Source organism: Neltuma alba, unplaced genomic scaffold (assembly GCF_004799145.2).
Source record: "Neltuma alba isolate B1F8T4 unplaced genomic scaffold, ASM479914v2 tig00011748_pilon, whole genome shotgun sequence".
Lineage (NCBI taxonomy): Eukaryota > Viridiplantae > Streptophyta > Magnoliopsida > Fabales > Fabaceae > Neltuma > Neltuma alba.
The window spans coordinates 53,445-68,649 of record NW_021636376.1 but is presented as its reverse complement, the minus strand read 5'-3'; the positions used below and the strand labels follow the sequence as shown (position 1 = coordinate 68,649).

Below are 15,205 nucleotides of genomic sequence, written 5' to 3'. Positions count from 1 at the left end.
TGCATTGTTTTTTCAGTTGTTCTTATCTGAATGTTTAAGTCCCTTATCTGAATTCATGATTGCTCCGTTCTCAAACCTACGTCCAATTATAATATTTTATCCAACACTGTGATTCAGTGTTTTTTTTCCCCTCAAGAAAAAAATATGGGGTATTTTATTTTAATGTTTTAAAAATTAAAAATATAGGCTAAAGTTACTTTTAATACTTTAAAGTTGTATAACATTTTAATTTGATCCATTAAATTTTATTAATTAAATTATACCATTAAAAATATTAGCAACAAAAATTCATACATCAAATATATAAATGTAAATATATTTATAATTTAGGAAACTAATAATTTTTTTTATAAACAACTAACTTAATAATTTTATTAATATCTATAAATTGATTATCTAATTAGTGATCAGTGAGAGTAATTTATCTCTAGATAGAGCATTGCTCACAATTCCATACATTTCATCCATTATGATCAACAATATTATTTTTTTATGTTCATTTTTTTATTACAACAGCCACCCAAACATCACCCTTTTTATGTTAATTTATTTATGTTAATTTACATAAACACAAATATAAAAACTACTTTGAAAAGATTGAAATGATTGTTCTTTCAAAAGAGTGTCAATCAGGTTGCTTTGAAAAAGCAAAAAAAAAAAAAAAAAAACCAACCCAAACTAAGAAGTGATATGACTATAATTCTCAACTCATACAAAAGATCCTACACCAAAACAAGAAACTTTAACATCTCTACAAAACACAAAAAACAGAGGCAAAATCTTACATTACAAGAAGCAGAAAACAACAAATTGAATAAACAAAAACACACATAGTTAATAATTACTGAGTGGTTTTCACATAACAGAACAACCATTAGGGTTTTCATCACTGAAGAAAGAAGTGAGCTTTTCATCAGGAGCATGAGGGCTAGGAAGTGCTTGAACTGTGTTCCTGACATACCCAGAAGGAGCCTTCTTGTCATAAGCCTGAGCCACATAAGGATATGCCACTAAGTTATAGGGTATGTATGGCCAAAACTCTGCCCTCTTCCCTGTGCTCTTCACTTTCTTTAACACCTTGTTTGGATCCACATATCCTGTGACTGTTACCTTGCTTTGCTTTCTGTTCACCTCCACTTGCTTCACTCCTGCATTATTTATTCACATAAATATTGGTTTGGCTCAATCACTAGAATAATATAAACAGGAAACCCAAACATGACCTAAATGCCCTTGTCATGTTATACTAACATATTACAACATAACTCACTCAAAAACCTAGTGGTTATCAAATTTTCTGTATTAGTATGTTACTGTAGACCAAGAACAGCTAAGAAGACTTTAAGGAGATTGAAGATATTAATGGCTTCTATTGTGTGCAGTAGGGCTGAGCAATGGGCGGGCTGGGCTAACCCGAAGGTTAGCCCATAGCCTGCCCATTTATTCATAAATGGGCATGGGCTAACCCATAACCCGGTAGTAGCCCATATTAAATGGGCTACGGGGCAGCCCGTTTGGACTGACCGGGTTATGGGGTAATCCATTTATTTTTTTAAATTTTTTCAGTATAATTATTTTATATATGTAACCTTATGAAGCTGTCAATAAATTTTGCATGCCAAATAGCAAATCAAATATGAAATAACATTAACCATATTCAATCACACAACCTCACTTAGATTCGCAAACAATTAAAGTCTGATAAAATCATAAAAATAGTCACCAATCATAAAGTCTCATAAACTTTGAAAGTTCCAACTTTTACCTAAAGGATAAAATAAAAACTTAGACAAGTATGAAGGTTTGATAAAATATGAATGAGAAACAATATCATCAATTAAATAAAGAATAAAAATATTTTAAAAAACTTAAAACTTAAATGGGCAGGTATGAGCAGCCCAATACCTTGCCCATAGCCCAACCCGTTTAATGGGCTACCCCGCCCATTTAAGCCCGCCCGTTTATAATCTCTTATTTGGGCTAATTGGGCGGGCTTAAATGGGCAAAAAATTCATGGGTTATAGGCGGGCTAACGGGTAATGGGTTTATTGCTCACCCCTAGTGTGCAGCAGTTTTTATGCTAAGATGGTCAGAACTTTTTGTGCTACTTTACACTTGTTCTGATCTCGGTGTCTCTTATTTTTTGTAAGGATCCTTGAAGGAAATTTATGATCCTGGTCAAACACTGCTCCACATAACAGAGATTATGTCAGAATTCAAATTAAGGGCTGTCCTACGTGAGTTTATATCAGGTGTCTCTGATTGGTTTAGTTTCTGATTTTACTGTTTTTGGAAGAGAGTGAGATAGATAGGGAGATATCCTCCTTTGGTCTTATGTAAGACTTACTTGCACTATAAATAGTTTTTATATCAAGAAGAGAAAGTTGTATATACATATATATATATATATATATAGAGAGAGAGAGAGAGGAGGGAGTGAAGTATGAACCTTTCATGCCGGAAACAGAGTTCTTGACTCTTCTTTCACAGCCATCGCAGTCCATTTTCACCTTGATTTCAACTGTCTGGATAAACATAGAGAACAAGAAGAAAAATAAGAACTTGCCAAAAATTCTGACCATTTATTTGCATGCAATTACTTCTTCAGTAGAAATATGTCTATCATTAAGGCTCACACAAAACAGAGTGGAAAGTAACACAAAACAGAGTGGAAAGTAAAGTAGGAGCTGATAGATAATTAACCTGCATTGCCTTGCGTTTCTTCTTTGGGGTGGAAACTGAAAAGTAATCTGAGAGAAAATCAAGAGCACCCATCTCTCTTTGTTATTGTTTTAGCAAAGAAAAGGCTCAGAGAGAGTTCAATTTGAAACAACGGAACACAAAAGCAGAGTATTTGCAGAGAGAGAAACAGAGGAAGCTTAGAGAAGAGGGATTTTAAGGGCAGAAAGTGTAGGTTAGGAAAGGAGATGGCTCATTAATTCGTGTATATATAGAGGAGGAAAGTTGTGAGAGGATTGTGGAATAATAATAATAATAATAATAATAATATAAGATGGTTTGAATTTGATAATGACTTGTGTTTGTGTCTTTGTAAATCATACTTTCCCCCTGAAGATGAAGAAGGACAGCTGGGCCAGTGTTACCTGACAACATTGTCTAAATTATTGAGCGTAGTTGCTAGAATTTATTTTTCATCCCCACTTGCCCTTAATTTATTCAATTCTCATGTTGTTAATTTATGAACAGTCTCATTTATATTAAAGAATTTTTTAACATATAATGTCCGATTAATTCTGATATTCAAATGTTTGATATGCTTTTTTTTTTTTCCAAGACATCAACCTGTGTTTAATTAATATAATATTTATTTTAACAAGTTTTTTTTTGGTTAAAAATATTCTTATGTTATGGAAGTTTTTGACAATTTCTGATTATCATCAACCAAACAGCATTTTAGGGCTATTTGGGAGGGCTTAAGAAATTTCTTATAAACACGTTTCATGTAAGTCGAAATAAAATTCTTTTTACATACTTACCTCGTATTCCATAAGTTATTATTGAAAAGCTATTTATAGGCTATTTATAAATTGTTTCAGACAGGCCCTTAATTGATTTGATTAAGCGGATTTGCTCATGAATTTACTAATAAATGCCTTGAATTCAAGTCGTATATATGAAAGAAATTTTTGTTACGTAAGTTTTTGATCCAATTAACCTCACATGATTTAGTCGAGTCAAGCTCGAATGAGAGTTGCATCATCTGAATGTAATGCCAGCAATTTATTTAAAATTTTTAACTAATAAATTTTAAATAAAGATTATTTTTTTAAAAAATTGAGAATTAAGAGACTATTTTAATTTTAAATTTGTACACATTAAAATATTTTTTAAAAAAAGATAAAAGTGAAAAAAGAAATTTATATTGTCAGATGATTCAAATTTTAGTGCTCATCACGGAAACCACTTCCTGTCAAGTCCCAATAAAGTTAGTAGAAATTGGTTAGCAAGCTTTTTTGAGAAAAAAGTTGATCTTATCAAAGTTAATAGATCATATAAATCGAAAACTAATTATCTCAAAATTTCGATTGTTACATTAAAATATGAAGAAAGAAACTAATTATGCTTGAGTTATGTAACGTAAAAGTGATTTGATGCTCTCAAATATTAGGTCAAGGGGGATGAAGGATTTGAATCTTACGAAACTACTTTGAGTTAACCATCTCCTATATACTTAAATCTAACTATGTTTTGAATCTACATTGGTTCTAATTAGTACTCCTTTCTATGCAAAATGTACGGGAATTAATCTGTGTTTTTTTAAATATAATACTTCAATTTATTTTGTCTTCCAAATTTATAATTTCCCTCCAAATTATTTTTATTAATTGTACATATTAAAAAAAGGAGTAGTCTCCAATATAAATAATTAAATAAAATATTTTAGGGAAGTTGATAACTAACTGCCTTTATCTTTATAAATTAGCTTGTATGTTTTTTTTTTTAACTAAACACGTATATTCTTTTATTATAGGTAATCTTGTTTAAGAGGTATTATTGAGCACTAAATGTCGGCATTACTTTTCCAGTGGGAATTCAAGCCTTAATTTACCACATCGTAACAGAATAACCCTTCAAATTTGTAATTAATTAGGTCATATGTTTACGATAAGAGACGTGTGTCACATACTATTGTTTAAAAAACGAAGGAAGATCATGCATCCATGAAACACGTAATTAAAGTAAAATCTACAAGAAAAAACAATTGAAGGAGGCTAGCTGGTTCCTTTAGGCCCAAGAAATGGAGAGGAAGGTGTTATGAGCAAGTTGATAAGTTAGCTTAGCTTTGATTTTTCTGGAGAAAAGGCCAACGTCAACGTCATGTTCTGCACATCTGTATTACGTTAATTTGACTTCCTAAACCCGCGGTTTCTGTCGGATTTATTTATTTTATTATTATTTTTTATTCACATACTAATAATTATTATTATTAATTATTATTTATGGTGTACTGCTCACGAAATGTACTAAAATTCTTAATCAATTACCTACTAACAATTACATTTGGTAGAAATCATTGAGAAATATACATTAATTATCAATATGTCCTAATTATAACTCTATCATTGATCTATTTGACTCCATCTTTTCTTCACTTCATTCATTTTTTTTTATTTGCATATATAGTAACTTGACAATCTATTCAGTATCTCGATTATTTATATACCACATCGCTCTTGATAATTATATTTAAACTTGTAATTAAGGTTGAAACTTGAAAGGGGAAAATAAATAAAAAGGAAAAACAAGAAGAAAAATCTATCGTCTTAAAAGAGAAAAGGAGCCGTAGTCAATCATGAAATGAATTATTGCAAGTGGCATTCCTAAAAAATGTGATGGATCACAGAGAAGGGTCAATCTTGATATCTATCAAAATAATGTATATGTGAAATCAATTTCATGAGGGTGACGTTTGTTGGAAAGGCACATAAAACAGGTAAAAAATTTGAAATATGAAATAGCTTAGATTTGATTTTAGGAAAAATTAATCCTCAAGTCCTTATAATTTACTTCAATTATGAGTTTTGGTCTTTGTAATTTATTTTATTTGAATTTGCCTCTTATTGTTTGTTCTGTTAATTTTTATTTGAGGATTATATGAAATTTCATTTATGGAAATGCAAATTAAAAGGGTTAAAACAGTGCAAAATTAAAATAAGTTATAGGAATCTAATTAAAAACTTAATGTAAACAATAAGGACCCATAGATTAATTTTCCTTGATATTATATAATATAACACAAATAATAAGTAGGGTGAAAATGATCTGGAGCATGTCTGTGTTGCATGAGTTGGAAGCCATGAAAAGGTTTTGAAGGGACAACTATATATGAATGAATATGATGAGAGAAATGGAGAATTCAGAGCTTTCGATTTCGATTTCTCAACTTTACACTTTGATTACGCGTCTTCTTAGCTGTTGACATCATGATATATATGTCCCATGTTTTGTAATCTAATAAAATAATTAGGAGAATTACGATTAGGTTTCAGGAAAGATATTTAATTACCAAAAAAATTAAAAGACAAATGAGTAATCTAAATATGTTGTTATTGCATGCTCCTAATAAGTTGTCAATGGACTTCTAGGTAATTAAATCGTTTCTTTAGAATTTTCATAAATAATTTAATGTAAAGATAAATAATAGTAGTACCATAATATCCTTTCATATATAACACACGTTAATGTTTAAAATTGTGTGGACACAAACACACACATATAGGGACGTCTATTTTTATTTACTTTTTTTTATGTATAAGTATTCTTCTATTAGTGATAATCTTATTCGAGACACTATTGGACATTAAATATGATACATCTCCCAATGGGATTCAAACATTGATTGCGTTTCAAACATGATTTTTTATATGTAAATTCACGGTTGACCAATAAAACCCAGGTGTGTTGTAGCTAACACTTCAACCAATGGAGCTCTCAGAAAAGGAACAATCCTTAATCATGGATTAAGCGATGCTAATCGTATAAAGGAAAGATTGAATTTGTCAAAGATTACTGCAAATCTCTTTTATTTTTAGTAATTTTTTTGATTTTATTATGTATACATCAATCTAAACATATTTTAAACTTTCAATCTCTTTCAGTCTTTCATTCAAATATTTTTATTGAATACAAATAAATATTTGGGCAAAAAAATGGATCTCATGTGAAACTCGGCATCAATCAAACATTAAAAAAAAATTAATTACGATCTAAACTAAATCAAATAAGATAAGTCATAATATTATATGCAATAGATAATGTTCAATGGCATAAAACGAAGGAGGAAATTATCGAATACATGCTACAAATTAATACTCCCCCATTCCAAATAAAATAGTTAAATAATTAATTTATAGAAATTAAGAAACTTAGTTAAATCAGTTATTTATAATACTCTTTAATAATTTGTATTGAAATTACTCTAATTGATGAAAAATATCTTTATTATGAGGAATCAATATGATTATTTTGGAAAAAGATACTTATGATTTTGTGAGACAAAATAGATTGGTGTCTTATATTTAAGACAAAAAAAACTTATTTTTAGTCATTTAACTTTAGATAAAGCTTTAGTTTAATGCGTTAACTTTAAAAAATATACTTTTAGTTTTTTAATCTTAAATTTGTTAGCAAAAAATAATAATATTTATATCGTAAATGTTGGTAAAATATTCTCGAATGGTAACATATCAAGTTTAGTTTTTAAAACAACCATAATTGTTACAAAAAAAAATCATCATTTAAGACTAGTTATTTTAAAATTAAAGAGCCGAAAATATACTTTTGAAAATTAAGCAGCCAAACTAAAATTTGTATAAATTTAAAGAATTAAATGTATATTCTAGCCAACTAAAAACAAATACTACCTCTGGTTCTAATTATAAAATCTCGTTTGTTATCTACAAATGAATTCTTATTATTAGGATAGGGGGTAGTATCTTAATTAGCTAGTTTTTACATGTAAGATCGGATGAAGTATTAATTTGAAGAAAAATATCTAAGATTTTTGGGGAACAAAGCGTATTGTCAAAGCAGAAAGAAGATGGGTCCAGTATGAAAGTATTAATATATGAAATTCAAGTCCACATATGGTTGCTACTTGGTGCTATTCCCTCCATTATTAATGGGTATGCGTGTGACTATACCATTCCTGGTTTAATTTGTATGGAGTAAATAAGCCACAAAACATAACCTACGTGCATTAATTCATGGCACTTCTTCATTGGGTTTCTATAAACCAATATTATTTGTTTGGCTGTATTTCTCACGATTTTCTTCACTTTAATAATAATGTTGGTTCTGGATATATAGACGATAATGTGGGGAGATAAGAATGACATATATAAAATTCATAAATCATATGCATGAAATAATCACATTGGGCCCATGCGATATGTGAAGTTTCAACATTATCTTGTATAATTTTCTAATATTTAATATCATCAAATCATATCAGAAGTAAAATTGTTGTGAAATTCATTACTGAATGGATGAAATTATTTTAACTCATCATCATAAAATATTAAATATTAATCTATTTTGGTACACATACACGTACCATTTTGTGCTTGAAGCTCATGATGAGGAGCAAGAACATGTTTGTCTGCTTTTATTATCAATCTCATCTCGAGCATTCCAGCTAGAAGAAATGTTTCGCATTAAGTGTTTTAGTTTTAAGCCACGTGGTATTGGGCGGTGACCTCAGTACAAAACCTAGCTTGAGTTGGCTGGTCAGATCAGTGAACTGGTAAATCACTTCTTATCTAATTCAATTAAGAGTTTTGGATGGAGTCAACTAGATTGGACTATATATATATATATATATATATATATATATATTCCCTTCTTGCTGTATCTAAAACGACATTGTTGAATTTTTGAAAAAATTAAAAATAGCAATCCTTCGTGTTTTTGTTTTAGTAAATGCTTTGTTAGATTATGCGTGATTTATATATAAATGTCTGCGTGATAGGTAATTTGTGATTTGGCCTCTCATAAATTAGGAATATTATTTAGTATCTATACATTAATTTTATGACAATCATACTTTTCAAGTTAAAAATTTTTTTGATGTAAAACATATAAATTTATTTCAGTTTATTTCATAATCAAAATTTTCATGGTTTCACATAATTGAAGTTTATTCCATCAGTAGGGCACTTCAATTCCAATATATAAACCTACTTAGATCCTGAATTTTCAAAATAATATCAACAAAGTCAAATCAGCCTATAAACTTTGATCGACCAAAATTGATCCAATTGACAAGAAGTGACAAATAACCTAAAAACACGTGGGATTCAAATTTTACTACTGAGAAAAAGAAATCAACAGTTTCGATTTTACTCTCATCTCTTTTTGAAAGTTTGGTCATACGAGCTTATATAAAATTAATTATGATGCAAAACAAGACGTCTTAGGCCAATGTGGTTATTAGCCCTAAAAGTGAGACGACCACGTTTCCTTCATTTGCACAATATAATGCTAAAAGCTAAGGCATAAAATAAAGTAGGAGAATCATGGTCACTAGTTAGAAAAACACATAGAGGGTTGTAGAAGAATATCCTTATAGGGAACAAGATCATTGTCAAGATCAATAAGAGGGGTCCCAAGATGATTCAAGAAAGAAGTAATACTAATAGTGAAAGAAAGGAGCGTGACATTAATCTTTCATTCAAATTCATGGTTCCACTTTGGTAGTTGCCATTCTCCATTATTAATGTGCGTGTTTATGCGTGTGACTGTACAATATAATGAATTATATATATATATATATACACACACATATTCCACTACTGGTTTCTATTATGTGAAAGGAACTAGCTAGGTCGTGGCACTTGATCGTTGTTAGGGTTTCGACATCAATCAATTATCTCTTTTTCATCATTTGTTTCACCGTGCTTCTCACAAATAGTTCTCAGTTTCATACGAAGAAGCTTAACGGCATGACAAACACTAGAGAAGAAATTGTACGGAATCTTACGATGCTTCAATATCTGTGTTGCGAAAAAGGATTTCATAATAAATTAATTTATGTATAACAAAAAATTAGTTAAACGCGATAAATGGATAAAAAAATATTTTTTTCCAAAAATACCCATATAATAAATGAGAAAAAGAATGAAAAATTGTATAGAGAAATGTAGTGAGAGAGTGTGACAAATGAGAGAAAATAAATCATTAAGAATAACATCAGAAAAAATACAATAAATATTCATACAAACCAAATTGAAACTTATAAAATGAAGGGAAAATGACAAAAAAGGATATATGAAATTGTGAAATCCCAATTCAAGAAGTTAAGAATTGAAAATGACAGGAAGGAAAGTAAATCAAAATTGAAAATTTAAAATTTAAGTGAAATGACAAAAATATCCATTTATTTTTTTTTAATTTTAAAAACTTTAATCCCTTGTCAGACGCCGGCTGCCACTGCCACACCGGGCACTAACATGGTGGCTGCGGACATGATTTTTTTTTTTTGGCAGCTACTTGTTTTTTCATTCAGAAATTATTTGAGAAAAATAGTGGGACGGAATTTGATCCCATCACCCTATGGTTATTTGATGACCATTGGGCCACCAATAATTTCTTAACATTATAATGAAAAATATATATATAAGTTAACTTCTTTGCTCTGGTTCTAGCTCGTGACAATAATTTATCTGAAATGACAAGTCTAAATTTGAGATTAATAAATTTTTTTTATACATAACCTGAAATAACATGTAAATTAATTAAAAATGATAATAATTTATCTAGGAATGATAAGTCTTGATTGAGAAATAATAAATCTAAACTTAAGATTAATACATTATTTGTTTCACTGTGCTTCTGACCAGTAGTTCTCAGTTTCATAGGAAGAAGCTTAACGAGATGCTGACAAACACTAGAGGAGAATTTGTACGGAATCTTAGAATGCTTCAATATATATATGTGTTGGGAAAAAAGATTTCATAATAAATTAATTTACGTATAACAAAAAAATTAGTTAAAAAAATAAATAGGTAAGTACGCCCCTATAATAAATGAGGGAAAAAAGAAGAAGAAAGAATTGGATAGAGAAATGTAGTCAAAGTGTGTGACAAAGAGAAGAGAATAAATAATTAAAGACAAAATCAGGAAAAATATAATAAATGTTGAGACAAACATAAACTGAAACTTATAAAATAAATCATACATCTCTCCAAATTTAAAACTTATAAATAGGATAGAAGGGAGTAGTAGCTAGAGGAGTTCGTTTTGATCCTAAATATATTACTTCAATTTACTTTATCTAAAAATTTATAATTTGTTTTCTAAAGTATCACTATTAATTGGATTTATTAATAGGGTTACCATCACGGGTATTTTCAGTGTTAATCCTTTCCTGGAATATTTATGAGAGAAAATATCCCATATCTTGTTCGCGTTTTGGGCATATTGGATAAGTGGATGATCTTATGAACATCATCCAGCTAGTTACAATATTTAATTAAATAAAATATCTAGGATTTGGATATGATCAATCCATATATGATCATTTATTCAGGCAAACTGGTTTAACTGATATTAAATTAATTACTTATTAATTTAGTATTATTTAATTCAGCCAACAACAGCTTCATTAAATTGTTTGGACTAACATATCCGAATTCCAACAATGGATGTCTCTGATTTTTATATAGTCAAGTTGATGGTGAACCTGAGGTTGTAGACTTGTAGTTAAGAACTGAAGTTGTGGTGGGAACAAACCTTAATCATTAATTAATTGACCTTAATCGGATCCTATAAAGGAAGGAAGAATCATAATGAACAATTGAACTTGTCAAGATTACTGCAAAGCTCTTTTATCTATAGTCCTTATTTTATTTTATTAAATTCTATTGTCATGATCACCAACCTCAACGCATACCCCTTGGTACTATTTATAAGGTATTTTCAGCATATTTTATATAGATAAAGAAAAACTTTAAATTTTATTAATTTTTCTTTAAAATATAACAATTTTTTAACTTTATCCTTGTTTAATGTATGCATCTTTAAAAAATAATCATCCACACTATAATAAATGAGGGACAAAATAGTATATTCATACTAAAAATTTAATAAGGTGACTTATAAATAAAACTAAAAAAAACCTTCTCTCTTTGCCTTGCAAATAATACCAAAGGAGTATGCTTTAAACTTCTCTCATTAAGACCTCTTAAATATGACCAATAGGATTCGTGCATGAGAAAAGATGTTAGTCCCTCCCTCACAACATGACAAATGAGAGTACAAAATCTCGTTGGAAAAAGGCAATATCTAAAACAAGCCTCCTACAGAACCTATGCGCAATTGAGGGGGAAAAAACACTTAAATAGGAAAATGAAGAGTAACTAATAATATTAGTTTGTAGGAAGAATAGCTCAGATTTGTAGGGAACAAGATCACTGTCAAAGTAAATAAAATGGGTCCAAAGATGGTTCAAAAATATTAGTGAGGATGACAATCATTCAAATTTTGGGGAGCTACATGTTAGTGTTCTCCATTATCAATGTGTCTGCCTTTGACTTTACAGAGTGAATTCACAAAGTGGTTTCTATCGCTTTGGCCGTATGAACTAGGCAGTAGACACATTGATTGAAGGCATCCATCAATCTCTCTCACTTTTTTTTTTAATATAATTATTTGACATTTGATAGTAACAATTAATATAAATTCCAACATTATTCAAACTCAAATAAAAGGTATCTTTCTCAAAGCGAATTTTTCATTTGTGAAGTGTAAATAATAAAATAAACTTAAAAAAAAGTATTGAATCCCCAACCACTATTTCTACCCATCAAATGGTTAGTGTCAGTATTGGCCCAAGCCCATTTTGATTGGTGTGGCTTATTAATTAATTAAGTAAAAGCTTGGGTCTACGAAGGTAATATGCCCTATTTGTTTGAAAGGAAGGGGATGGTCGGGTTGCGTACATTTTTTTTTTTTAAAAACCAGCACACGTGAGGTGAATACAACTCCCACACCATGAAATTATTAACCACTAATATGTTCTTCTCTCCCTCTGCAATTCTCTCTCTCCCGCTTCCGTCAGGCTGTTTTTTTGTTGTACTATTCTGGTCCTTATTATTTTTTTAGGAATTTCTAACATATACCAATTAGAGTATTAAATAGATGAATCTTTTATTCTTATCCTTATAAAGAAGAATATTAAATACTAATATATATTTTTTCATCCATTCCCTCTTTCTTCACTTTGACTATAATTAATAGGAGTAGAACTGAAAATGAACATTAAAATTGGTACAAAAAACAAATAAAAAGAACCGACTTAGAGTGTCGCTCGTGCCCTTATGGTCATAAGATTTAATTGTATACTCATAGGGATACGATAACGATGAATAAAGGAATTAAGTGCGATCTATTAAGATTTATTATAGAGTATTAAATAAATTGCTTGTTTGGGTGTGTAAAGTAAATTAAGTAAAAAGTGATATTTACAAATAATTAATTATAGCTGGGCATATTTAGAAGGCAAGATAACACTAAATATTATAGATGTAAAATAAAAAAGGGGTAAAGTACAAATTTAGGTGTGATATATATATATATATATATATATATATGAGTTATATAATATTTAAGAGAATCTAATCAATTTGAGATATCTCCTATTTTTCTGGATATTAATTTATATCAAAGAGGATAGTTTTTTTTTTTTTTATATAAGCATAATAAGATGAGATAACATAAGTTAGTTTAATTTTTATTACTCTTGAAAAGTGTATTTAAGCACTCAAGCCTAGTAGTCAAGTTGTCCACTCGTCCAATATTTCCTTCCACAGCTGCTAGATTTGATTCCCGGTGGGGACTCATCCGGTTGTGAAGTCTAATTTTGTTTTTACGAAAGTACTTGTTGGAGTACTAGGTAACTCTCTTCCTAGTGAGGTTTTTTTTTTTTCCCAAAATCTCAAAATGAAAATTTAGTTAGTTGTGGATATATTGGATAATTAACTTCTATGAAAATTGTCGTGGTGGGACAACTGTTGGTTTAGGAAACCTTATGGTGTAACTTAAGTGGTTTAGCCTTTATTAGATTAACAGGTTGATTTGTTAATAGTTTGAGAACTGTCGTGCTAGGAAGTAGTTGCTTAGACTGTTTGAATGGTGACTAATATTGATTAATTAATTGTTAATACGAGAGGGGGCTTGTGATAGATAAATGATATTTGTGACCATGTGGCACGGTCACTATATGACGCTCTGTGATTGACTATTTTCTTTTACATGGTTAGCATCCCCTAAGCTTACAACACGCTGATGGTTCATACCTGGGTAGCATGTCTTACTAGAGGAACCCATGCCCCTGTGTGCTTTGCTGATTTTGGCCGGTTCCCATCACATCGGTGGGTAGCAATCAACCTATGGGTCATGTCGACAGGAATAAATAGGAGATAAGGTTGAAACTAGTAATAAAAGAAAATGTGAAATTGCATTATTGATATAATTGTTTGTTTTGCTTTACCTTGAATTGTTATGATTATAGCTCTATTACTGTAATAAATACACTAAACTGTTGATCTAATCATCTGCTTGAATTACGAGTTTTACCCTTCACCTCATAGGTGGTGTCGGCAGGTAAGGCAAATAAGAATTGAGTTATTTAGATGTTTTGTTTCACCCAATTACTTTTATCACTTTTTAGGTGAGAGCAGTAAAGGAGGTATAATAGGAATAGTTCTGAAGGCATGAGGCTACTCGCATCAATAGTTAGCCTTCATTAATTGTTATGCTTTGACTTACTATTAGTTGCTAAGTAGGACACTTTGATTTGTTTCTGTTCATCTATTTAATTTGAGGAATTGCATTTATTATGATTCTGTCGTTGCTGAATTGGACTGTACTTGATTAATAGGCTAGAGACCAGTGAACTTGCCTCTTTTTCATTTATTTGTGGATCCTAAAGAATGTGAACCAATTCATTTAATAAGTGAAATTTCTCCTTAAGATAGCAGCCCAAGACCCTTTTATGAATATTGATTATGATGTAACTATGTCTATCAAGTGCTTGTAGTTCTTTTTATAACCATGTTAGATAGGCAGCATCCCTTCCTAACATGGTTAAGGTAGTGATAAGTAATTGCCAAAGGGGCGGTGTCCCTCTTCTACACTATGTTGAAGGGCAGCACCCCCTTCCTTAGAACTTATTTGATTGCTTACTGTTAATTGATAATAGGTACCTCTTTGATAATCATGATGGACTGGTGTGTAAGTTGTTTCCTTTTCTATCATGGTTCTTGTTTAAAGAGAAAATTTCTGATTTGTTACTTTTACTATTGCAATAATAGATACTGAGATTATATGCGGAGCTAAGTTCAATGTTTTAGAGTAGAACGTTTCAAAAATCCCTTCATACAGTTGATAAATAATAAAAACCAAAAGTAGTATACCATAGGCAAGATATCCAAAAAATGACTGCTTTTTTATGTGGGCTGAAGCTTACATCCTCCAATTCTAAGATATATGCTATCTAATATAACAGTGGTATCAAAGCGATGGTTTTTCCCTGTCATGTGTTTTTCTGTGTTTCATTTTTTCTGTTTTTATATATATTATTATATATATAAACATATACATTTTTGTTTGGATGAACATATGTGTATGTATACATGTTCATTGTCTTCCTTCTCGGTTACTTACTGAGGTTATAATGAAAGTA

The 15,205-nt window shown here is 30.0% G+C and overlaps 1 protein-coding gene across 1 annotated transcript; it reads right to left on the bottom strand.

The window, feature by feature from the left end:
- Nucleotides 1–676: 676 nt before the first annotated feature.
- On the bottom strand, nucleotides 677–2,886 carry LOC114717530 (heavy metal-associated isoprenylated plant protein 20-like). Its single transcript, XM_028902692.1, has 3 exons — nucleotides 2,704–2,886; nucleotides 2,450–2,525; nucleotides 677–1,148 (listed from the first exon to the last, which is right to left on the bottom strand). Exons 1-3 carry the CDS (start codon nucleotides 2,773–2,775, stop codon nucleotides 856–858), a joined length of 441 nt encoding a protein of 146 aa, XP_028758525.1. The 5' UTR covers nucleotides 2,776–2,886; the 3' UTR covers nucleotides 677–855.
- Between the last annotated feature and the right edge of the window lie 12,319 nt (nucleotides 2,887–15,205).